Source organism: Polyodon spathula, chromosome 25 (genome assembly GCF_017654505.1).
Source record: "Polyodon spathula isolate WHYD16114869_AA chromosome 25, ASM1765450v1, whole genome shotgun sequence".
NCBI lineage: Eukaryota > Metazoa > Chordata > Actinopteri > Acipenseriformes > Polyodontidae > Polyodon > Polyodon spathula.
Genome location: NC_054558.1, coordinates 19690278 through 19715277, shown reverse-complemented (window position 1 = coordinate 19715277; position 25000 = coordinate 19690278). Strand labels below are relative to the sequence as shown.

The 25000-nt window shown below is 39.8% G+C and overlaps 3 protein-coding genes across 5 annotated transcripts; 2 read left to right on the top strand and 1 right to left on the bottom strand.

The window, feature by feature from the left end:
• The first annotated feature begins 387 nt into the window (after positions 1-387).
• On the top strand, positions 388-8357 carry LOC121299712 (MORN repeat-containing protein 3-like). Of its 2 annotated transcripts, XM_041227653.1 has the most exons (7): positions 422-463; positions 903-969; positions 1152-1311; positions 1932-2089; positions 2442-2601; positions 2961-3145; positions 7086-8357. In XM_041227653.1, the coding sequence occupies exons 3-7, from the start codon at positions 1167-1169 to the stop codon at positions 7152-7154; spliced, it is 717 nt and encodes a 238-aa protein (XP_041083587.1). In that variant the 5' UTR covers positions 422-463; positions 903-969; positions 1152-1166; the 3' UTR covers positions 7155-8357. The 2 variants fall into 2 exon arrangements, with proteins under 2 accessions (XP_041083589.1, XP_041083587.1); XM_041227655.1 differs by lacking the exon at positions 903-969 and having other exon boundaries at positions 388-463.
• A 15-nt stretch (positions 8358-8372) lies between these two features.
• Positions 8373-13807, bottom strand: LOC121299714 (calcium release-activated calcium channel protein 1-like). Its single transcript, XM_041227658.1, has 2 exons — positions 13517-13807; positions 8373-9101 (listed from the first exon to the last, which is right to left on the bottom strand). The coding sequence occupies exons 1-2, from the start codon at positions 13628-13630 to the stop codon at positions 8520-8522; spliced, it is 696 nt and encodes a 231-aa protein (XP_041083592.1). The 5' UTR covers positions 13631-13807; the 3' UTR covers positions 8373-8519.
• Positions 13808-15059: 1252 nt separating this feature from the next.
• Positions 15060-24437, top strand: LOC121299713 (lysine-specific demethylase 2B-like). 2 transcript variants are annotated; one of them, XM_041227656.1, is made up of 6 exons: positions 15060-15450; positions 16676-16820; positions 17281-17359; positions 17914-17960; positions 23526-23704; positions 24290-24437. In XM_041227656.1, exons 1-6 carry the CDS (start codon positions 15418-15420, stop codon positions 24398-24400), a joined length of 594 nt encoding a protein of 197 aa, XP_041083590.1. In that variant the 5' UTR covers positions 15060-15417; the 3' UTR covers positions 24401-24437. The 2 variants fall into 2 exon arrangements, with proteins under 2 accessions (XP_041083590.1, XP_041083591.1); XM_041227657.1 differs by having other exon boundaries at positions 15061-15359.
• Positions 24438-25000: the final 563 nt, after the last annotated feature.

Here is a 25000-nt window from a genome sequence, read left to right as displayed (position 1 = left end):
TTTCTACATTCTAATGGGTCCCGTATAAAAGTGCACCACAGTAAATTCACAAGGTCATTTATCGAAGTTGTTTTATTCAAATGTTACGGACTTAAACCAACAAAATGCATTTTATCTGTATGTACCATTGTTCACAAAGTTTATTCAAAAACCTGCGCTCTACCGAGGACGCACGCATTCCATCCTTATGTCTGCCTTAATGATAAGAAATTGAATTGATGATAATATCCACCGCTTTTTAATTCCCTAATAACTACATTTAGGTGTATGTAAGTCTAACAAAAAAGTAATTGTAAATGAGATTCCGTTCATGCTGAGCTATGCCCTTCCTCTATTATTAGAGCCAAAATGGCAGTCAGATCCCTATCTTCCCACTGCGGTGTGTATGGTCAATGGGTTGCTATCGTTACAGATGTCGCTGTTGCATGCTGTTGTCAGCGGTGTGTTTGGTCAACGCAATCAGGTTTGCACTATATTTTTTTCATATTTTTATTATTACCAACGCGAGGAGGGATTAACACAAAACTTTTAACAATTCAAATCACCAGGTGCTATTTTGCATTTAAACAAAGTGTTCGTGTTTGTTTTTAATAATATTATTGATATCCGATATCGACTCCTGGCTGAACGATATCACTCGGAGCACTGCTGATATATCTTCCAAGTCTAATGCTTTTTATTTGTTATTTTGAGTGGAAAATAATTTCAATTGAGAAAATACGCATGCACAATATTTACTGTTTTATCCTCAAACGACAATGTTTATCTTCATTTAGTTATACATTGTACGTAAGCAATTTAATAAACCTAATAGTATTAAGTATATTTCAAGGTATTTATTTCTATATTTAACATTGTATTGCATTTTGGGGTTAGACAAACTTTACCCGTGTTTGTTATAGGTTTGATCCCTAACTGAAGTGACCAGGACTGGAGTTACACCAACTAATTTAATTGCTGCCCAGTGATGTATGTATTTCATTGCATGTGCCTGTTCGAGCTGGGTTACGACTGCCCCAGTGCGCACTATAGGAATATTTAAATAACTGCAAAGACGTTCCTCCTAATCATGTGAAGAATGCTTGCAGGTACTTGCTCTGTTGATCCCTACAAACTGCTGACAGGATTTCTTTTTTCTCTCTGGAATGAAGCTGCACCAGTGAGTCATGCCTCACTTGAAGACAACCAGGAAGCCCCCGCCTCTTTGGAAAGAATGGGACAAAAAGGCACAGAAATGTGGCGTGAGACATACTGTCTATTCAGTGAATGGGGATGAATACACAGGCGAATGGCTGGACAACAAGAAGCATGGTAAGTCTGCCAGTAACGTCCAAGCCAGGTCAAAGAGAGGAGTATAAGTAGCATGTCATATATATGCTGGTTTTGTATTTGAGCCCCATAGAACCAGAGTAGCCAATCCCACATTGCAAATGACCAGAGTCCAGTGGTATCCTGCTGAGAAAGCTGCAATCTATTTGCTCAGTCTTCATCAGGGCTGCCTCTCTTACTATGCAATGAGGATTAGGGTGTTTTCGAGCAGGGAGTGTTGCATGTACAATACATGGGTGACAATTGGACTATTACTCTATGGTTTGCCAAAGACACTGGCAGCATCAGGGCTGGTATTGTGCACTGTGCAGTATAAAATTGAAAAACAAAGAATGATCATTTGCCTATAACACTGCAGCCACAAAGATAACATCACTAAACACAGCAGACCATTCTAGTTGTGTTTCTGCTCAAATAAACAAGCAGACACAGAAAGACTTGAATGTAAGTGATGGACCACTTTGAGTGGTACTACCATATCAATCCACCCCAGTGTTGCCAAGCTGAAGTTGAAGGATTGCAGTTTACCGTATTTAGCAGCATCTCGTTCCAAATATATATGTGCTTGTCAGTTCAATAACTTTTTTTTTTTTTTCATCAAGGAAAGGGTACGCAGGTTTGGAAAAAAACTGGAGCCATTTATGATGGGGACTGGAAATGTGGAAATCGAAGTGGTTTTGGGACCTTCAGCTTACCTGACCCTGTAACTGGAGAGTATGTTAAAGTGTATTCAGGAGGTTGGAAAGATGACATGAAAGACGTAAGTTTAGGACGGAGCCACCAGACTAGCAGTAGGGGGGGGGGGGGGGGGGGCAACACAATGCATTTGCCCTTTTATTGTGCATTGAATTGAAACTTCATTTTACTGTAATGTTGCAGTTTCTGTATTGAAGGTTGTTTTTTTTTTGGTTGATGTTTGACTGGCTATTGGACTGAAACATTGCAGTTGTGCCTATCAGTATGTTTCTACCAGTATGTAAGGGTAATTGTAGTAAATGAAACAGATCTTGATGTTGTGTGCCTGCTCCTGTTAATTAAGATGTATTTGTAATTTATCTCAGCTATATACAGCTTCAAGCTGAACATCCTTTGATCCAGTTTTATTTTTGTAGGGGTTTGGAACTTACTTTTACTCTGAGACGGAGCATTATGAAGGAGAGTGGAAGAAAGACAAGAGAAGTGGCTGGGGCAGAATGTATTATGGAGACGGTGGTATATCTGAAGGAGAATGGCTTAATGACAAACTTGATGGCCAGGGAATGTTTAGACTGGGTAAGGCTATTTTATAATTGCGTTTCTAATTTGACCATTGTTGCACAGTAAAACGATTTGTTTCTTGTGGTAGGCAGTATTCATTATACTGCTGGTACAGACATGTTGTGATACAGACACTTATGATTACAGTGGTTTACTCATTTTAGAGTTAACTGAGCACCTGCTGGTGTTGTCCACCCAGGGGCGATTTATGGACTCCCCCTCTTTACTAAAGACAATAACATCACAGTGAAATAACAAGTTTAGAAATGTTAGGGTTGCACTTTTAAAATAGATCCAAGTCTTACAGAAATACTAGAAATAGATACCACCAATGTTTGATTGCCAACAAAATGTATTTATTGTCTTCTACAAAGCCAATGAGAACAGGTATGAAGGCTCTTGGAAGAATGGGATGAAACATGGCCCTGGCAAGTTTGTCTACCTGGACAAGGGTCAGCTGTATGAAGCAGTGTGGGTAGAGAACATTGCAAAGTGTGGAAAAATGAGTGACTTTGGAAGAGAAGGGGCTCCAGCAGCTCCAGTTTATCCAATCCCAAAGGTATGGGCAGCATTTTCATATTACACAGATAGTTAATGTAAGTGCAAGTTATAGTTCAAGGCACTGTACCATCACTTGGTTGCAGTTGTTTATTCAACAGTGGTTGCTCCCGGGAGCGTGGTTTTACTGTTCAGTAAGTACTCCTGGTTGCTCCAGTTCATTAACTAGTCAAGCAGAATTAACATAAGAACATAAGAACATAAGAAAGTTTACAAACGAGAGGAGGCCATTCGGCCCATCTTGCTCGTTTGGTTGTTAGTAGCTTATTGATCCCAAAATCTCATCAAGCAGCTTCTTGAAGGATCCCAGGGTGTCAGCTTCAACAACATTACTGGGGAGTTGATTCCAGACCCTCACAATTCTCTGTGTAAAAAAGTGTCTCCTATTTTCTGTTCTGAATGCCCCTTTTTCTAAACTCCATTTGTGACCCCTGGTCCTTGTTTCTTTTTTCAGGCTGAAAAAGTCCCTTGGGTCGACACTGTCAATACCTTTTAGAATTTTGAATGCTTGAATTAGGTCGCCACGTAGTCTTCTTAGTTCAAGACTGAACAGATTCAATTCTTTTAGCCTGTCTGCATATGACATGCCTTTTAAGTCCGGAATAATTCTGGTCGCTCTTCTTTGCACTCTTTCTAGAGCAGCAATATCTTTTTTATAGCGAGGTGACCAGAACTGAACACAGTATTCAAGATGAGGTCTTACTAGTGCATTGTACAGTTTTAACATTACTTCCCTTGATTTAAATTCAACACTTTTCACAATGTATCCGAGCATCTTGTCAGCCTTTTTTATAGCTTCCCCACATTGTCTTGATGAAGACATTTCTGAGTCAACAAAAACTCCTAGGTCTTTTTCATAGATTCCTTCTCCAATTTCAATATCTCCCATATGATATTTATAATGCACATTTTTATTTCCTGCGTGCAGTACCTTACACTTTTCTCTATTAAATGTCATTTGCCATGTGTCTGCCCAGTTCTGAATCTTGTCTAGATCATTTTGAATGACCTTTGCTGCTGCAACAGTGTTTGCCACTCCTCCTACTTTTGTGTTGTCTGCAAATTTAACAAGTTTGCTTACTATACCAGAATCTAAATCATTAATGTAGATTAGGAATAGCAGAGGACCTAATACTGATCCCTGTGGTACACCGCTGGTTACCACACTCCATTCTGAGGTTTTTCCTCTAATCAGTACTTTCTGTTTTCTACATGTTAACCACTCCCTAATCCATGTACATGTGTTTCCTTGAATTCCCAACTGCGTTCAGTTTGAGAATTAATCTTTTGTGCGGGACTTTGTCAAAAGCTTTCTGGAAATCTAAATAAACCATGTCATATGCTTTGCAATTATCCATTATCGATGTTGCATCCTCAAAAAAATCAAGCAAGTTAGTTAGGCACGATCTCCCTTTCCTAAAACCATGTTGACTGTCTCCCAGTACCCTGTTACCATATAGGTAATTTTCCATTTTGGATCTTATTATAGTTTCCATAAGTTTGCATATAATAGAAGTCAGGCTTACTGGTCTGTAGTTACCTGGTTCAGTTTTGTTTCCCTTTTTGTGGATCGGTATTACGTTTGCAATTTTCCAGTCTGTCGGTACCACCCCTGTGTCAAGAGACTGCTGCATGATCTTGGTTAGCGGTTTGTAAATTACTTCTTTCATTTCTTTGAGTACTACTGGGAGGATCTCATCCGGCCCAGGGGATTTGTTTATTTTAAGAGCTCCTAGTCCCTTTAACACTTCTGCCTCAGTTATGCTAAAGTTATTTAAAACTGGATAGGAACTGGATGACATGTGGGGCATGTTGTCAGTATCTTCCTTTGTAAAAACTTGTGAAAAGTAATCATTTAACATATTTGCTATTTTTTTTTCTTCCTCTACGATTTTGCCATTTGTATCTCTTAAACATTTAATCTCCTCTTTGAATGTTCTCTTGCTGTTGTAATATTGGAAAAACATTTTGGAATTGGTTTTAGCTCCCTTAGCAATGTTCATTTCTATTTCTCTCTTGGCCTTTCTAACTTCCTTTTTGACTTGCGTTTGCAGTTCCGTGTACTCTTTCTGCGTACTTTCTTTTTGGTCCTTTTTTAATGCTCTGTAAAGTGCCTTTTTTCGCTGAATATTTTTTTTAATTGATCTATTAAACCATTTTGGCAATTTAGTTTTACATTTAGATTTGTCTACTTTAGGGATGTAATTGTTTTGCGCCTCTAGTACTACATTTTTGAAGAACAACCATCCTTCTTCTGTGGGTGTTTTCTCTATTTTACTCCAATCTACTTCTGTTAGTCTCTGTTTCATGCCTTCATAGTTTGCTTTTCTAAAATTGTAAACCTTAACTTTAGTCTTTACTTTTGGGGATTTAAAAAACACTTCAAATGAGACCATGTTATGGTCTGAGTTTGCCAGTGGTTCTCTGACCTCTGTTTTAGTTATTCTATCTTCGTTATTTGAAAAGACTAAATCAAGGCATGCCTCCCCTCTAGTGGGTGCCTTCACAAATTGTGTTAGGAAGCAGTCATTTGTCATTTCCACCATTTCTATTTTATCCTTCGCGATACCCACCGGGTTTTCCCATTTTATTTGGGGGAAGTTGAAATCCCCCATTAGTATGGCTTCTCCTTTGCTACACACATTTCTAATGTCATTGTATAACAGATTATTGTGCTCACCGTCTGAATCTGGCGGTCTATAGCATGCTCCTATTATTATGCCTTTTGAATTTTTGTCTGTTATTCTGACCCATATTGATTCGGTTTTATTTTCTTTGTCCAGGTTTAACACCTGGGCTTCAAGACTGTTTCTTATGTATAGCGCTACCCCTCCTCCTCTTCTGTCCTGCCTGTCTTTCCTATACAGTGTATACCCACAAATATTATATTCGTCCCCATCACTCTCAGACAACCAAGTTTCAGTAACACCTATCACATCATAGTTACCTGTTAGTGCAGTAGCTTCAAGTTCTAGAATAAACCATAAACAGCAGTACCAGCACAACTGCTTATTTCCCCCCACTGTTTGCATACGCACGCTTTGCAAAAATAGTGTACATAGCAAGGAAACTTTTCTTGAAAAACAAAGCTATTCGAATTGTTATTGTCTTGATTCTAATTTAGCGTGAGACGTCTAGAGTCTCCTGTTGGATTCATGAAGGAACTCTTTCTGTAGATTGCCAAGGGGGTTGAATGAGCCACTTACCATCCAGCGCAAGAGTTAGATCAATAGGGAAAATAAAACTACACCAGACACAAAATATTCTCTGGGAACATAAAAACAATGGCATCAGCTGGGGACCTCCAGTAACCTCAAGGGTGACAGCGCAGTCATGTCATGTTTATTGAGTTCATCTATTCTCATCACGAGAATGCCTGGTCTCGCCCCCCCCCTTTTTATATATATTTTTTTATAAAGCAAATTTTTAAAAACAGGAAACAGAAAGAACTTTCCATCTGTTTTGGAAGGAAGGCGTATGTCATTTGAACATTAGCAGAGCATTGTGTCCTTGGGTTTTTTATGCTTTGCCTTTTCATCTAATCAATACAATGTAGTATACCGGTAGGTTAAGATAAATGACTTCTTGTTTCAATTGAGGAAGCCAAGGAATGGCACTATTATTATTTTTTAAGCACAAAGAAACAGGGTTCTTTTTTTAGAACTGGAAAGCATAGCAGATGCAATTTAAATGATTTATGTACTTAATTTGGATCTATTTTCCCTACAGCAAGGAGTTCAAGGGAATCCTGAATGATTTGTTTTTAAGCCAGACACCCCCAGCAAAAATGATAGTATCATGAGAATACAGTCAAACCAGCTTACAGCAACATCAAAAAGTGGCCTTTATAGGTTATTAAGTAATTGAAATGCATTCATTTTTATGCTCTTTCTTTAGATGTGTGTCATTGCTTAACTGGATTCAATTATTTTCTTCCAAAGATACACCTGTTGGACCCCGAAGCTGTTTTAAAGGACGCTCGATCAACGCTTCCAATTGAAGAGGACTGAATCTTTTTTTTTTTTTTTTTTTTAAATGCTCACCTGCTGCATGTTCAGACTGCCTCCTTCTTCCCTTCCAGTAAACATGGTAACAAAAAGTAGGGTCATGCATTACATAGTGTACTGTTCCTTATTCTTAACCATGTTGTAGTGTCAGCAGGACTATTGCGGTATGATGTAAACACATACTCTGGAAAATATTTCTGGTTCTTTCTTTGACTGTGCAGCTTTAAGCACATGTTCAACCCTTGCAGAAATTAGCAAATTTCCCTCCCTTAAGACAAACTTTTTTCAAACCTTGTTGAGCCACATTTTCTTCTGCGATTTATATCACAGGGTGTGGTTTGTGTTATAATGTATTTGCTCAATATTTACAAAACTGTCTGGATTAAATGAGCCTATTGAACTGCAGTACTGACTATAAAGGTTATGGCTATGCCTCCTATTTTTCTTAATGTCATTCTCATAAGGACCGCTCCACCTAAACAAAATAAACACAGCAAAGAAAAAAGGCCTATTATATTAAAATGACAAGCATGCTAGCAGTGAAAATGTGACAAACATATCTTCAGAATCACGTTTCAGCATAACTGCATCAGTGTCTTGTAGAGCCGCTATCTCCCTGTGGCCAGATATACAGCCCCAGCCAGTAATAACAGTTAAAATGCATGTACTAGAATAGTTGGGGTTTATCCACGACAGTAGCAGAAACTTGAACAAAAACAGACTTGCAAGTCATACAAAACATACATTTAAATATCAGCCTTGTTTTGCTGGTTTCCTTTTGGCACGTTAGCAATAATTTAATGATGCAGTTGCAGTTATATCACACTCATACGTTACACTTTTTTTCAGTTAGAAAACATTTAAGACTACCCAAAATGTATTACAATGGTCAGCATTTCTGTTTTGTAAGAAAAGTGCAATTAAAACCTGCACAGCCACCCAGTGCACATGTTTAAATGTACATCATGTTTTACATACCAAATAAACCTCAGCAGTATGATAAATGCTCAACATAACTTATTCCATACTGGAGTGAGAAGCTTTGAAAACAACATTGTACACGTTCAAACAATTCCACCGTTATGGAAGTGCATGCAGTAATCACCACTCTTTTTGTTCTTCTTGCTGATTTCAAAAGAAAAAAAAAACAACAATTCAAAATCAATTGAAAACAGCTGCAAAAAAAAAAAAAAAAAAAAAAAACAGTAAACGTTTTCTTTTATTCTATCAAATAAAACTGGATTATTATTTTTTTTTTTAATATATAAACAGAAGAGCCTGTCCATGCATGAAGAACAATTCTTACTGATGAAAGTCTTCACAATGGCTCATAAACAATTAAAGCATTTATGTGTTTTATTTTTATTTTTATGGATAATGACTGCCAGGAGACTGCATTGCCACATCCTCTGTTTGGCCTCTGTGGTCAAGCTGATTCTGGAGTCTTGCAAAGTTTGAAAGCTCCTCCAGTTCTTGGAACTGCCTGTCTGTTTTGTGACTGACAAGCGATCTGTAAAAATGCACTGCGAACACAATGAAAACTAATCCAAATGGCACCATGATTGTAGTGGAGGCAATAGCGGCTGCTTCTCCAGGGGTGATTTTACTACTGGTGCTGTTGGGAGAGAGGTCAACTGGGTGCTTCTTTACTGGGAGAAACTTGACCCAGCACAGCAGAACCACTTCAGCTAGGAACAGCAAGGTTCCGATGACGGTGGAGAAGGCCCACGCCAGCTCGATGTGCATGTGCATGCGCTCGTGGGGAGACTCCTTCACAGAGTTTAGGTTGTGCACATTGCTGACGGCCTCGATGTTTGGAAGAATGCAGGTGCTTATCATGAGAGCGAAGAGGTGTACTGCGACCAGCACCGTGGTGCAAGCACTAAAAGCGATCAGCAGGCCAGGGGGGTATTCATGGGAGGGTTCAAGTTGAACTTCTACCATAGCCACCTACAGGATTCAAGAAAAAGACAACTTGTAAAATTATTAATAAGAAACCACACATGTTGGTATATGTTTTCAGCAAATGCAAATAATCACGTGGACCAGTGAATATATAAAAAGTGCAAACACCAGAGATCACATTACTCTCCTGTTGTATTCAAATTCTTTCTGTGCATTAAGAGAGCATTCTATAATGTTACAGCCAAAATGTATTACATGTAAATCCCACAGGCCGGGCACCTCAATATACCCCCAGATTATGAAACACTCATAAACTATAGAAAGTCCTTAGCAAGTTTAATCAGAATTGGTAAAGTAGTTCTCTACATGCAGCTCCCCCCCAGATCTATGTTTAGTTTACCAGTTGAATTTATAAAAAAACAACAACAAAAAAAAAAAAAAACAGGCACCTACTGTTCCTGGCACTGTATTGTGACCTTGCGCTGGTTTACTGGTTGTAGATTGTGAAAAACAGTCTAAATCTGCCATACTGGACAAAGCAAATGACTAAACAATAGTCCTTTATAAATAACACTTTGCTGCAGGAAGCTAATTGCTCATTTTTCATCACTCGTGACAGTAAACTGATAGAAAACAAGATTCCAGGAAGCAGCAGCATTGAATGCAGTTGCAAGTTGAAACCAGTCCTCACATATTTGCAAACCAACGCATAGTATAATGTACAGTTTAGTATTCATACTATCAGCGACCATTTCCTTCAGGGGTTTTACAATTACCATTCCCGGATGTAACAAATGAAGAGTTATATTTGAGTTGAATTGTTAAACTAAGGTCACTTTGGGACCCACCACTGATGATGTAATTGGCAGATTAAAATCGCAGGCAAGTTGACAGCAGCACATTATCCTTTTCTCATGTTTTGGCTGAAAGTAGTATGAACTATGAAGAAAATGATGCCATTAACTTGCAGTTCTGTTCCAGCAGAGGAATAGTATTAGGTATATAAACATGAGAAAGGGGGTGCATGCCAAGAGATTTTACAGATGAAAGTTTGGCAATACAAGTTAATTGTTCCACAAATATACCACACACAGAGTCCGTCACACTCAAGAGAAAGAGTATTGATGATTAAACCGGCATGATTTTTTAATTTTATTTACAAAATATACAAATTGTGCAGCCCTCTGTTCCAATTTTATAATGAAGAAATTCTTCAACCTTGCACAGTGATGGATAACTCTTCTAATTAAAAAAAAAAAAGCATGTAATTGGAAACTAATGAGAAGGAAATTTTTTAAGTTAAGAGTCATTGCCAAATTTAGTTTAAAAGAAAGTTTGTAAAGACCCCATGTAAGCCCCAAGCCCTAACAGTAACATTGCTGCAGATGTGTTAAACGAACACGTGCTACACAATGTGCTTAATTATAAAATATATATTTTATATATATATATATATATATATATATATATATATATATATATATTATATATATATATATATATATATATATATATATATATATATTATAGTTATATATATCTCCTATGCAGAGGAGTAAGAATGCCTATAATGTACCAATGGAAACAATTATAAAAGCAGACACCAGTGTATTTGCTGATTTTTCATCATATCCCAGCATAGTCTGTGCTGTCATCAGAACCTACTGTACATACACTCTGGTGTTATTTATTCTGGACTTAGTGTCTGTTTATAATTAAAATCATCTTGGCTAGTAGTAAAGAGAGTGCAGATGCTTTGGCCCTGAGGCTTTTAATTCTATTATTTATGATTACTTTATGAATTCATGTTGTGAGTTTGTGAATCTGTTTGGTCTCAACCACTAGAGATTGACATTTGTAATTATTTTTCATTCATCCCACCCTAGCCAATGAAGGTTGATTAGGGCAAGACTTCTTGGGGAGTTGTTTTGAAGTCGTCAAGATGTAGCCTTTATTTTTACTTAATGGATGGCATGCAGAAGAGGACATCACAACAACCTGGATTCCGTTGCCCTTCTATAAATACACCAATTTTGCTCAAGGTAGAGCAATACAACGTGCATGTGTAGTATTTACAGATGTGGCAAGGGGCACACATCTCTGCAGGGGATGAAAAGAGCAAGAGGCAGCTTCAGTGTTGGACACCCAGGCGAGGATCTAACCATGTATCAGTACAAACATATCATTACGGGCAAAAAGAGCAACATTTTCTTGATTACTTTTTGGTTTTGTGATTTTTTTTTTTTTTTTTGCTTTCTGGGCTATTAGAGCTTGACAAAATAGAGCTTTTTACAGCTTCCTCCAGACAGTAGCAGAAAGCCTAACTATATAACAGTAGTGAACAAACAGTCACCCAGGAGTTACGCTGTTGTGTAAAACAGACCATTTACTACATGTGAGACACTGCCACTTTAAGGCAGATAACAGGCACACTGCTGCATTATTGCAACTGCAGGGAAAAATACACAGGAAGGTAGACCTACATGTTTAATACAACAAAATCTCTGTGATCATAAAAGACGCATGGGGGAGCAGATTTAACCTGTGTTATTTTGGCATTTTACAATTCTGTTGCAAAGCATCAAATAAATACAGAAGACATCCGCAGCACTGGTGCAAAGACTTAAACAGAACTGATGCCTTGGAGTGTTATTACTGCAAGAGCTCGTCTAATACCAATCAGGTATGCAGGAGATACGACTGTGCATTAGGTACTATATCTGCAGGGTTATTTTTTTGAAAATTGTGTTTTTAAAGGGCGATGTGCAAAATGCAGAAGAGAGATACTGAAGGATTCCAAGGAGATCAGAGATCTCGAGTCTCATGGGGTTTCATGCGGATTTCATTCTGTGTGAAAGTATAGCAAGCAGCCCTGTGAAACAGCAAGCTGCACAGCCCATCCGTTAATAATATTAAAATAAAAAGCTGCATCTCGCTAGCTGAACTGCTGGGATTTTAGAACAGGTGCCTCTGCACTTTACCGCCACTAAAATGTGAAAAATCCAAAGCCAATAAATATTTGAAGCTCAACTACAGCTGTGCATATTGCTTGCAACAGTTCTGTATGTCTACACTGTAATTCTCTTCACTGCGCACAATTTTCCTGTTTCCACGATTGTGAGGCTATGTGGCAGCTGTCAGGGTTTTTTCAATTTACACATGCAAAGTTTCATCAAATGTTGGCAACCGGCTCCCTGCACTATTAAACAGTAACCATTTGAAACACGTTCACAGTAGGTGCAATAGCTTAAATGTCTATAAACTGGGTCAAATTCAGGTGAACAATGGGGGTACATATTCTGAAGCGATCCAGGCAGCTTTTGCAGGTGACTTGCTGGTCTATACAGTACCATGTTTTTCATAATTGACATTCACAACATACAGCTAATAAATATGCAACAACACCATTAAACATACAGTATATACCCAGTTTGTTAAATGACTTATGCACTTGGATACATCATTCAAGCAAAAAATCTAGCAAAGACTATCCCCCATAATTTAGAATCCAGGCAATCATATCAAACAGACCCCCAAGATTTAAGTGCAATGAAAACAGTGTTCATTTATTAATCACAAAAGAGTTGAAATTCTACTGAAAAGATTAAACAGATAATGCATGTGTTCTCATTACATCAGTTTTGGGTTGATATGCATGCACCATGTGATTTCAATGGCTTCTTTGTTACAGGTAAGCCATTCACAGAACAACAATGCTCTCCATAACCCCAGAACCCATACTTCCCAGTGTCAACCATCAGAACCCTTGTTGAACGCATGCACAACGACGACTGTTTAGCGGGTGTCATGGGAAGACTGCCAGCAGGAAATTAAAAGAGATCACCAGATCAAAGGGAATGCTTTGCCAGGACTAATATATAGAACGTGTATCAGTACAGCAGCTAAGAAAAACTGCAATGAATCTTAACAGATTTGTTTCCAAATTAAACCGTGCCTACACTACTACACTTACGTTCAACCTGCCTAATTAAATACTGCATTAAACTCGTTTTTTATAACCTAAATCTCCGGCGTACATTGATCTGGAGTTTGCTACACAACTGTAGCGTGTCTAAAGGATAAGGTTTTATGACGTTCTTGTTTAAATAACTTTCTGCAAAGGTCGGACCAAAGGCATTACAAACTACTTGCACATTTACAGCATCTGACACGACACGTCTTAAATAAATACACTGTAAATAGTTCAATGCATTAAAGAAATAATCAGCAATTGGTTTGATTTTTTTTGTCTTTCATACATTGCTATAAGTAAAACATGTAAGGTTCCTCTTAAATACAGCAGAATTTAGCATTGTACTTTTACGTTCAGGGACAGTATGCTACTGCTACATATTTGTAAATGACGAAAGCTCTTGCCTGTCGCTTTAAACGTGTAACTCACCCTACTAGTCACCCAGGAATCCTGTCCTAAAATACTGTTAGTCTCCGGCACTACTCACCATTGCGAAACCCGAGAGAAGAGCCGACGTCCTGCTTGAGGCTTTGAGCTTGGCTCTGCTCAAATAGAGCTTCCTCCAGGACAGAGTCTGCAACGAGTGCTCGTCGAGACTCATTGAGAGTGGTAGGGGGGAAGAGAGAGGACTGCCGCCGCCGGCTTGAACAAGATCCGCTCGAATTATAAACAGGTACTCCCTTCGGAAGAGCTGGCTGGCTCGCCTTGGCGATCCGGACTCATGAGCCTGTGCAACGCAAAATCCTGGACCGACGACAGCACAGCTGCTAGCTCGGCGTCAACAAGCTTGCAACGGAATGCCGTGTGCGCTTCAGAGTCGGAACTTCTCGCAGTCTTTCAAACACCCCCTTTACGCAGGAAACTGCACCCTGTGATACCCACAAGCCTATGCGATGTATCGGTAACAGTACACTCCGCCTCATGCGAGACTGTCGCTTCGTCAGGATTTCACACTCGGACCTCGGTGGTGTCTGGTGTGTGTGCTCGCTAGTGTATAGAAGATACCATTGGCTGTTGCAGCAAAGCGTCTTCAACAAGACTCAGAAATAGATTTGCATATGCCCCTCCTATAATATCCCAGAGGGCATCTGCTTTTCTGCAAGATCGACCTGTCTAAAGGTAGAAATAACTAACGAGATGATGTATCCCTTTAATCATGAAATGGGATAATAAACATCAGATACTGTGGTCGTTATTGTATTATCATGTGGATCTTTGATTTACTATCATTGGTTAATATAATCAATGTCGACAAGGTATAATCATGCTTGTGTCCGCTGCTCTCAAATTACCGAGTCTGTTCATCGAAATAGAGGAGGTAGATCTAAATACCGCCACCGTTCAGATGTCGCATTAAGACCAAACCTCTACCAACCAACACTTACAGGTGGTTTCTTGTGAGGTTACGTGAAGGGAATCACAATGCAAGCTGCCCAGCCCAGGATAAGCGAGGTGTTACATGGTCTCACCGACACTTATATAAGAGGTCTGCTATGCTGTTCAAACACCGCTCTTTACCTGAAGGTTAAGAGGCTGTTTTCAGGAGCTGCTTTCTTAATGCTGGTTGCAGCTCTGGTACTCTTAAGTAAGACTGACCTACATACATACATGTCGTTATTTACAATGTTTTACCCCGATCGCAAACAGGATGCTACAACACCACATTGGACCAGCACTGTTGCACACCACACAGTACCGCGTTATGTCAAAAGCAATGCTACATTCACACGCAACAATACGTTTGACAAGAATACCATTTTTTTCATCTGCGCTTGAAAAAAAATACAATTTTGTGAATTAGCCTTCCCCTCCATTTAAAAAAACAAAAACAAAACACAAAACCACCACCACTTCCTTCTCATTCAGCTCTGCAATGACACTCTGCATGTTGCAGGTGAGAAATGTGCCTTGTAATAGCGAGCAAAACCCATCCATCCCCTGCTTGCTTTTGAGAGGCGTGGGTGTAACGAGATTTCAGAAAGCCACACACACACACACACACACGACCGGTCAACATATAAATCTGCTGCAGCGAGTGCATGCATGCTTATTGCACACTCGTGACCACCTCATTTCAAAAAAAAGAAGCAAGACTTTGTTTTTTTATTCTGAGTCTGGACACCTCGAAATGACTGTGGCGCGGTTGGGAACTTTGTTTCAAAAGAACGTGGGGGTGTCGCATCGCGCCTGAAGTTCTGAATAAAGATGACGCATGACGTTCCCAGCAATGTTTTGATTCTCTCCATCGTGACGTCACCGGCAATACTATACAAAAAATGGTTCCTAGTTAGTTTGGCATCGGAAGGCAAAGTGTTTTCAAACTTTAAATGGTACAGTTTCGACAAAATGAAGGGCTAAATTGGTAAAACTGGCGAAAGCTCCAAAAAAATGGAGGCGCATGCAGAATGTGGACGCAGACTGGTGTGTAGTTTTACCCTATCGTTTTTATAGCTGGATAGAAAGCTACTGCGAGTAAAATAAATCTATTTAAAGCTTTTTAATATCGGAAACATTCTTTTTAATGGGTCATATGTTTTTAAACGAGGACCGGAAGGAGTATTTGTTGCTCAACGATACGCATATTTATCAGCCATTTCAGAGGATCTGTGTAGGGCATTTTTGCAATGTTACACGGCATTTAAATAGCATCTGCCGGGGCACTTCTTTATTTGGACGGTGAAAGGCATGCCTGCTTTTAAACTGGAGCTGCGGATACAGGCGTGTTGGTGCGCTCCAGTTAGTTAGGTCTGTGTGGGGTCGTTCAAGCCTCAGGTGTTGGAAGTAAATAATGAGTCGGAAAACATTTATACCATCGAGGAATCGTTGCATATTCAGGCTTATTAATGGGCCTAGGGTCATGTTAAGTAAACAATATTTATTACTCCTCTAGTTTTGGTTAATTAATTACATTAACCGAATAATTAGAGCTTGCAGCACGAGAGTATTTAATTATCCTGGAGCTATTTCGTCTGTTTTACGTAATAGCGCCCTACTTTTTTCTATAAACAAATGTTGTTGTGCTATTATTAAACACGAAGCTGTACTCTCATTAATAACTGTGGAATATACATGAATTATTCAGACAATAAATGCAATTGCAATGCAATAACAGTTGAAGGAGGTACTGCTGCCTGTGTTTACAGGTCCTTTGTATGAAAAGGAAAGCCGAGTGAAATTATATGCATTGTTGTTGTTGTTGTGTGTGTGTGTGTGTGTGTGTGTGTGTGTGTGTATATATATATATATATATATATATATATATATATATATATATATATATATATATATATATATATATATACACACACACAAACTATTACCATATACATACGTGTGCTTATCCTACATAGGTTACTTTGTTATACGATTCTGAAACTGTATATTAAATAAACAATTACGTAAACTTTTTTTTTTTTTTTTTTTAATGTGTATATAGGTGTTGCGAGAGGGGAGCAGCAACACAGCTCAATCGCTTGGCCCCTTCTCCATCACATGTGACAACAAATAAATATATAAATTACGTGGTGCAGATTATAGTTTTATCCACCAGTATTTTTTGTTTTATATAAATTTACTCACGAGCCTCGACTTTGATTATATTTTCTTTTTTTATTTATTGAATATTTTCACACACTCATACAAATAGCGCACCACCAGTAGGAGAATGTACGACGAAAACGAAGACTTCTCTGATGTGGAGGAGATCGCTAATATCCGAAGTTTTAATTTAGAAGAGAAGCTTAGAAGCGAATCATACAACGCCAGCTACGTGATGTGGATGGAAGGAAAAGGTAAGCACGCATTACCCTGTTTCATTCGCAAATACGAAAAACTTCCCACCTGCGTTTCTGTACAGCAGGGACATGACATCAAGTGCACCGATCAGTATATACGGACAACGGGGGGATCCTGCAAGTACAGCAATTTGGTGGCTGCGTTAGATCTGTAATAAATAAACACACAACACGTCACAACTGAAACACGAAACAACTGTGCAAATAAGCCAACACTTCGCATGCTATGCACGTGTCTGCTGTAGAAATAGCAGGTTTGTTATTATACTAGTGTTATTGATATTCTGTACGGATTCAGTGTACTTGGCTGAGTTGTAGATTTTTTTGAAACCATTAAATAAAAAAAGTACACGCGATCGCAACTGCAGTTATGTGCCACGCGTAACCCTCTTCTAGACTGTACATGGGCATTTTAATATAAAGTCATCTCACTTGCTATTCACTGTATGTTACGCAGATTTTACTTATGGATACGTGCAAAGGGAAGCACTCCGGGTTCCTCTCATATTTAAAGCCAAAGATGGACTGGGGATAAAGTAAGTTACAGCTGCCATATATATATAATATATAGTTAATATATAATATATTGTTAAGTCATGTGGTCCAACTAAGGTCAGTATTAGCAGTTTGTTTTGAAGCTGAATAACCTGTAGTTTTGGTACCACACATTACTGCCAGAGTTGTAGCCAGGGTCACGGATAACTGTGCACTTTCAGCAAGCAACCACAATTTTAGAGTGCATTTACAGACGAGTGCACAGAAGAACATGGTTAAAGGCTAATGGTAAAATAGCATTTCTTCCAGCTATGAGTTGTGTGACAGTATGAATAAAAGCAATTCTTCCATTTAATGGATTTGACCTTTTACTGATATTGAGATGACTAGATATGGAACAGCTATTGCTAACACTGAGCAAAAAAAGAGAGACTTGCAGAGTGATCTGAGATTTAATTGTAAAACTACATACAGGCAATGTCTATAAAGCAGTTAAAAGAAAACAAAGCAGTATTGGAACGAAGGCAGGTGCATGTAAACCACATGTCTGTGCTCCATATTGAACTCCCTTGTGATTTTTGTTTTCCTTCTTCAGTATGCCTGACAGCGACTTTAACGTCAGTGAAGTCAAAGGACTAGTAGGTAAGTGTGAGTCCTGAAGGTACTTCCTCAATAAGATGCACAGAACGCCTTACTGCCTCTCTTTATTATGCAACTGACCAATGTCATTTAGTTTGATAACTGCACTGTGCAACTTTGCATTTTGCTCTAAGTTTGTAATTCCCAGGGATTACAAATGTGACTTTTTCAAGTGCTAGGTGTAGTCCGGTTAGAGGGTTTGCAACCTTTACAATTTTAAAACTAATCTGACTCGTATTGTTGATTGTGTAGGTGAAATAAAGTTCCAGATAGCTTGGAGGGAATACTAAGCCACTGGCTAATTTAAGACTGAATATTATAGATTGCCACTTTGAAGAGTATCCCGAATTGATGTGATGCTGCTTGCATGGCAGTTGTAGAACACACAGTGCAATATTAAACCATGCACTAAGTCAAGGTTTAGTGCTTGGGGAAGGCAGTGTGTTGATGAAAACAAAATGCAGGCATGTTTGTTAGATCTTTTTGTAGAAGGTTTGTGAGAATCAACAGTTAATCATTTTCCCCATGAACATTTTATGCATACTGTTCAGCCCACTTCGCTTCTGCCTTTGTTTGTACTGTCAGGAAAGATAACCTGTTCTTTGGGGGTTTTTGTCATTACTGGTGTAGGGTGGTGAAACCAATCGTACAGCTTGATCTTGGTCTTTTTGATTAACATACAAGCTGATTGGTGAAAGCATTGCAATACTGTTACTGCAGTCTGTTGAAACTTCAGTTAAGATCTGCTGATTATGGTGGTGGAGGTGGGGGGGAAGCTGCATGCAGAGGATATGGAAAACATAGACTTCAAAGCGGAACTCAAGACTAATCTACACATGTTGGTGGGAGGTAGTTTAGTCTGTGTTTTTTTTTTTTTTGATTTGTATTGAATCATGTACCTGGCCCCTACATCATACCTCTTCATCCTTTGCACACCACACCTGTTCTGTCCGCACCTACCTCTTGCAGTGCATCCCAGTTCTCGGACCATGTAAGGTGGAGAAAGCTGCTGGATAAATGCACGACGTTGCATCACGTCTTTGGATTGACTAGAGAGACAGTAGGCGGTGGCAGGTGGCTGTTTGCAAGAGGAAGCTCGAAGGGAAACGGCATGCTTGTGTTTCTGGGTGATATGCAGCTTTTTTTGTGGTGAAGTGCTTCAAACAAACATTTTGCAGTTTGGAAAATTTCAGGCCCCTGCCGCAGAATTGCACACAAATTTCCAGCTGGTGGGCGTGTTAGATACAAAACGGCTAGGTCTTTGTCTAAATGCATTTTATATATAATCAATAATCTTGGACTTGGACACCTATAAAAGCAAAGACAAAATCAAAGTAAATGTGTACCATTACAGGTGTTTTGAAATGAGGAAAGTAAATACTGTAGTAAATTTAGCTGATCACCATTTAGGCAGATATGGTTGGTGTGTGCGTGCATGCACAAATAATTCTGTATATTGAAAAAGCCGGATGTAGAGATTGCAAACATCAATGAAAAGGCGTTCTAAACAAAGATTGGAATGCCTTTTGAAGTTATTTACTAAACAGCTCTTCCTGGTGTCTGTCGTGCCAGCTGAGATGTGAAAGCTGCTGTTGTTTAGAAGTCTTTCAGGAATAAAAAATTTCCTCTTCTTGTGTCCTCCTTCCTGTTAGTCTATTCACGGTGAAGTCAATACTGTCTTGGGCATGTAATCACACTGTATCTACAGCAAGAAAAGCCTGTGATCTTTGCCACGATGGTGAAACAGACATGCATGATGTTGGGAGTGTGTGATTAGCAGTCAGAATGGAACATGACTTTGAATGCAAGCCTATGGAGACTTAAAAATAGGTCTTCCTGTGTGACTCGATTTCACATCTTTCTCAGGTTTAGAGAAAACCCACATTGATTTTCTGGTGTTTGATATAAAGCACTTATCATGCAAGGCTGTTAAACTGATGTTTTCAATTTGATTTTTTTTGTTACTTTTTGAAAAAGTGTGTGGGGGGGGGGGGGATGAGATACAGTAAAGTCATTTTGCATAGCGAGTAATATTTTAAGTACATTTCAGCTGTTCAGAGTCTTGTTGGATAACTATCAATGGGACTTCTTAATGTGGGTACACATTCCAAAGCTGCTTCTCATCAGTTCATAGTGTTTTTTATTAATAGTGCTTTAGAAGGAGGAAAATAAGGGAAACTACCAAAAAAAGCAAGCAAGCAAGAAGAACTAACAAGTGGTAAATACCTGTAGATTGTGGGGATGCTTATTTATGTTGCACCGTGCTCTCTTGTACTTGGCATGAACCTGATCACTTCCGCTCAGTCAGCCTTGAGGATTCCTTTACAGATTACTGGAATACTTAGTAAGCATGGCAAATAATGTTCTAAACCAAAGCAATTCAATACTTGCACAGATTAGGAACAGTTAAGAAACTGAGTTCTGGAAAATAAAACAATGTAAAGTGTGCCTTTTTAAGGTGTCTTTTATTTATTCATAGACAAGCAAATGATAGCTTGTTAATTGTTGTTTAGCGGACAGTCCCTGAACCAGTGACATCAGTGATTCTTCGAGCTGTCGAAACAAGGTGTCAGGACTGGCTGTCTGGATGGTAGGGTAGAAGCTGCCTCTCTGCAGCGTTCAGCAACTGTTTCGGTCAGAATCACAATTCACATGGCCTGTGAGGGCAACAGGAAGGCATGAGTTCAGCTGGCTTAATCACCACCATTATTTTAGGAGTGGGGGTTTCAAATGGTTTTTAATTTCAGGTTATGCGATTGTCTTGCTACACTGGCATTTCGGTTTTATACTTGGAAATCCACAGTGGAGTGGTATGCATTTTTTATCTGATGATGTAGACAAGAGGGTTGCGTAAGACTCGGTGCATGCAGATGAATTTGCGTGGTTTTGTAAGAGCTGTAAACTGTGACCGGCCACAGCTGACAGCTTGACAGGATTCATAATGAACTACGGTGCATGTGTGAAACATGCTGATCTGTATATGTGGGCTTTATGACACCTTGATCAGGGCTATGTCCACATAGTAATACTATTTACACTTGTAGTTTCACACTAACCATCCCAGCCTGTTGCAAACCAGTCTAGACCAGGACTGGACAACTGGAGCACCAGAGGGCTGTGTCCATTTTGCTTTAATTGGTGTAATTCTTAGATGAAGTTCTTGAAGACCTGGAGGTTAATTCAGGACATGGTTGGAACAAAGACCTGCGCTGGGTGAGGCAAGGTTGCCTTCCCATTGGATTGAACCACAATATCAAGGTCTTCCTGGGCCAGTGAAGCAGAGTCGCGGACCTGTAAATCAGTCGAGTCTCGATTGTTCCTACACACAGCAGAGACGTCCCAGGAACTGTGTCAGTTCTAAACTATTTATAGAAGCAAAGCTACAGCTGGTGCTGGCTAATTTCTTTATTACTGCTGCTGTGGTAACCGAGTGAAAGATGTATGAACTCGCTGGATAATTCATTGTGATTGAGATGAATGCGTCAACATCTGAAGCAACACAAATGTTTTTGTAATTTGTAGCCATGTTACGCATCCTGTTTTATGTTTAAACATGAATTGGACAGAAATGTTTAAGTGTTTTTTTTTAAGATAGCGTACAGGGATGGAAATAAGACTGCTATTGCTCAGCAGTTTCACGCCTTTCTGGTTTTAATATGAGCTTGATTAGCCACAGTGTATAGGTAACAAACTGAGGTGAGTCTTATTAAACTCAAAGTAAAACCAGGAAGGGATCAGACTGCTATGCAACGAGTCTAATTTCAGCCTTTGCTTCTACTATTCATTCAATCAAGGTTCACTTTTCCGAGCGACTGCTAAATCTAAATGCTTTGCGTCTACCGCTGCGTCCAGTTAAGCCATGTTATTCATTCCCTGTAATAGACTCTAAACAGCTTTACTAACAGTCACCAGGTGGACCTTTTTGGTGAACTCCGAAAGGGTTGTTTGTTATTTTTAGAACGCCCTGTTAAGGAAACAAATTGTTCTTCTGTTAGTTGATTCAACTGAAATTAACCTGTGACAGTGGATGTTATTCAATAAAAATAAATGAATCCACTTCACCTATTAAACCAGCACTGACCCTCCCGGATTGGAATTGTATTGTGCTGGTACAGATGATCTTCTAAAACTGGAACATTGCATTTCTTGAATTTTATCATGATGTTCCCGTGCTAATGGTAGTTTTACCATGCTTTACCGTGGTTTTAATGTGCTTCTCCCACATCGATTCCCTTGTTCCTAACAGCTGTCTGCTTAGAGAGCATGTGAAGTTGCTTCTTTAGTTTTCTCTGCTGTGTCTTGGCTTCCTTGCATGCTCACTGAGTGTGCACACCTGTCAACTCTCCCACAAACCCAGCGTTCCTGGGGGGGCAGCCCTCTCCGCACAGGGCAGACCCATGCCAAAGCACCATTGCAGAGTATCTGGCACACCACCTGTGCGGACTGTATAAAATCAAGGATCTAGCCCATTTTGTCTTTGGGCCATAGAAAAATAAAAATTCGGGATATTGAAACAATATGGTTTCGGACAGCAATAGGGGTTGTACCAATCTATAGATATATATGCAACTAAGGTCCTTGTTGGGCAGTTTAGTGTTATGTTACTGTTTTGAAAGTTCTACCAAGCAGTGGGTTTGGTTTTCTCTCCATTCAGCGTGTTGGTTCAGTTCCATAGTTCTGTCTTCATTCTTCTGTGGGAGTCCACGTGATGCCTAACACATGCATGGACATCCCGACTGTTGGCTGACTGTTTGTTTAAAACCGTGCTGGGGCGATGGTTTAAAAAAATAAATCAAATCAATTTTTGCATGGTAGGAGAAGCTACTCCCAGATCATTGCTGGTTTGTGAAACCAGCTGAAATGGCATTTTTGCAAATGTTTGTCAGGACAAGACAGAACCGCACACAGCTGCAGGTCGCTGAGTGATCGGGTTGTGGAGAGGCATTCATTTTAGCGTTCGTGAAAGTCTGTGTCTTTGTAAAAGTGGAGTCTGTTTATTGCTGTGATCAGACAAGGACACTCAAACTGTTCTGTGAAGCCGGTAACTGGAGATGAACAGCTGAGGCCAGTCAGTACCAGGCTAGAGGAGTTGTTGATGTGCCCGCGAGATCTGGCAGTGGAAATGACAGCAGCTAGCGTAGAGGACAGCGCCTCAGGAATCTCTTTGAACAGAGATGGCTGTGGAGATTCAAAAAGCACTGGTGTCTGGTACGGAGTGTACTAATAAAGGAGGACAGTCTGGAGTACGTTTTTCCCTTTTTTTGTTTCTTTTCAAAACTGTTGCATTTTGCTGCATGAAAGTTGCAGTGCCCACCCCTCCCACAACACACACATCCTGTTTGAATCCTCTTCCCTTTGCTTCATTAAATGTCATTCTATCGCCCCCTTGTGGATGTACAGTAAACTCTTAAGAAATACCAATCTACCAATACCGCTTGTTATTACAGAATTAGTTGAAATGTCCCGCCTGTGAAAAGGCCTGTGCTAGGATTTGAAGGACAGAGGGCAGCGTGTGCCTCGCTGCCGAACAGACACTATCGTTTTATACGCAGCTTGTTCTTCTTGCAGGAAGCCGTCGAGCGGTGGACGTGATGGACGTCAGCACCCAGAAGGGGACGGAGATGAGCATGGCGCAGTTTGTCCGATATTACGAGACCCCAGAGTCTGAGAGAGACCGGCTCTTCAATGTCATCAGCCTGGAGTTCAGCCACACTAAACTGGAGAGCCTGATCAAGCGGCCCATTGTGGTGAGCTGCATTCTCCATCACCGCACTGCGGGAGGGAGGGGAACGGGGGGCTGCTGTGCATGAAACTCTTCCAGATGTACTTGCTCCATTACCTTTTTATTTGATTGCTTGTTTTCTAAGCCAGTGCTGATTTATATTAATACAGTTTGGTATTAAAATAACTCTCTATGAATAAAAAGTATCACATAAAACGCTAATGTTGGAATAAATTACTCTAATGCCATAAAAACAACTGCAAATGAAACTTGCAATTACTGTTCTGTATTAAACATACGAAGAAAGAGTTTTTTTTCAGGACTACTAGGAGTGTTTAAGTTAGGAAGGGCACTGATGATTAACACGCTTTTCTCTAGCCTCCAAAAGCATCTTGGGTCCTTGTCAAGCTTGCTGTTGCTCTCCCCCTCGTTCTAAAAGCACCACCAACAGAGAGGAGGGGGTCCATTTAATAGAGGAGAATTTGAGGAGCTTGCTTACTGTCCATCCCCAGGAACTAATGACAACTCTTTTCACCTTGAGCCAATGTAATAATGCTGTAGTTAAAAGATAATAATAATAATTCATTCTTAAATGCTGCTGATGTTTCAGGTTGATTTGGTCGACTGGGTGGACAACATGTGGCCACAGCACTTAAAGGAGAAACAGATTGAAGCCACTAATGCCATTTCAGAGATGAAGTACCCCAAAGTTCAAAAGTAAGCGTTTTTTTGCATTCATAGCAGTGAGTCAGAGTGAAGAAGTGACGACCCCAGTGGAAACCCTCCTTGCTGTAGGTTAGAGGGGGCACCCCGATGGTAAGCCCTCCTTGCTGTAGGTTAGAGGGGGCACTCCGATGGTAAACCCTCCTTGCTGTAGGTTAGAGGGGGCACCCTGATGGTAAACCCTCCTTGCTGTAGGTTAGAGGGGGCACCCCGATGGTAAACGCTCCCTGCTGTAGGTTAGAGGGGGCACCCTGATGGTAAACCCTCCTTGCTGTAGGTTAGAGGGGGCACCCCGTTGGTAAACCCTCCTTGCTGTAGGTTAGAGGGGTCACCCCGATGGTAAACCCTCCTTGCTGTGGTTAGAGGGGGCACCCTGATGGTAAACCCTCCTTGCTGTAGGTGTCGTATCTTACACATGGCATTCTGTTTAATTATGAACAGCATGAATGGCCTTGCCTCAGGGCTTGTTATTTCGCTGCTTTCTGTAATAATCTCATTTAAACAAGGGAGGCATTTGGGAGCCAGGACCCAAGGACTAGTCTTACGAAATATAGCCATCGTAAAATGTGTTTTTATAAATTATTATTAATATTTTTGT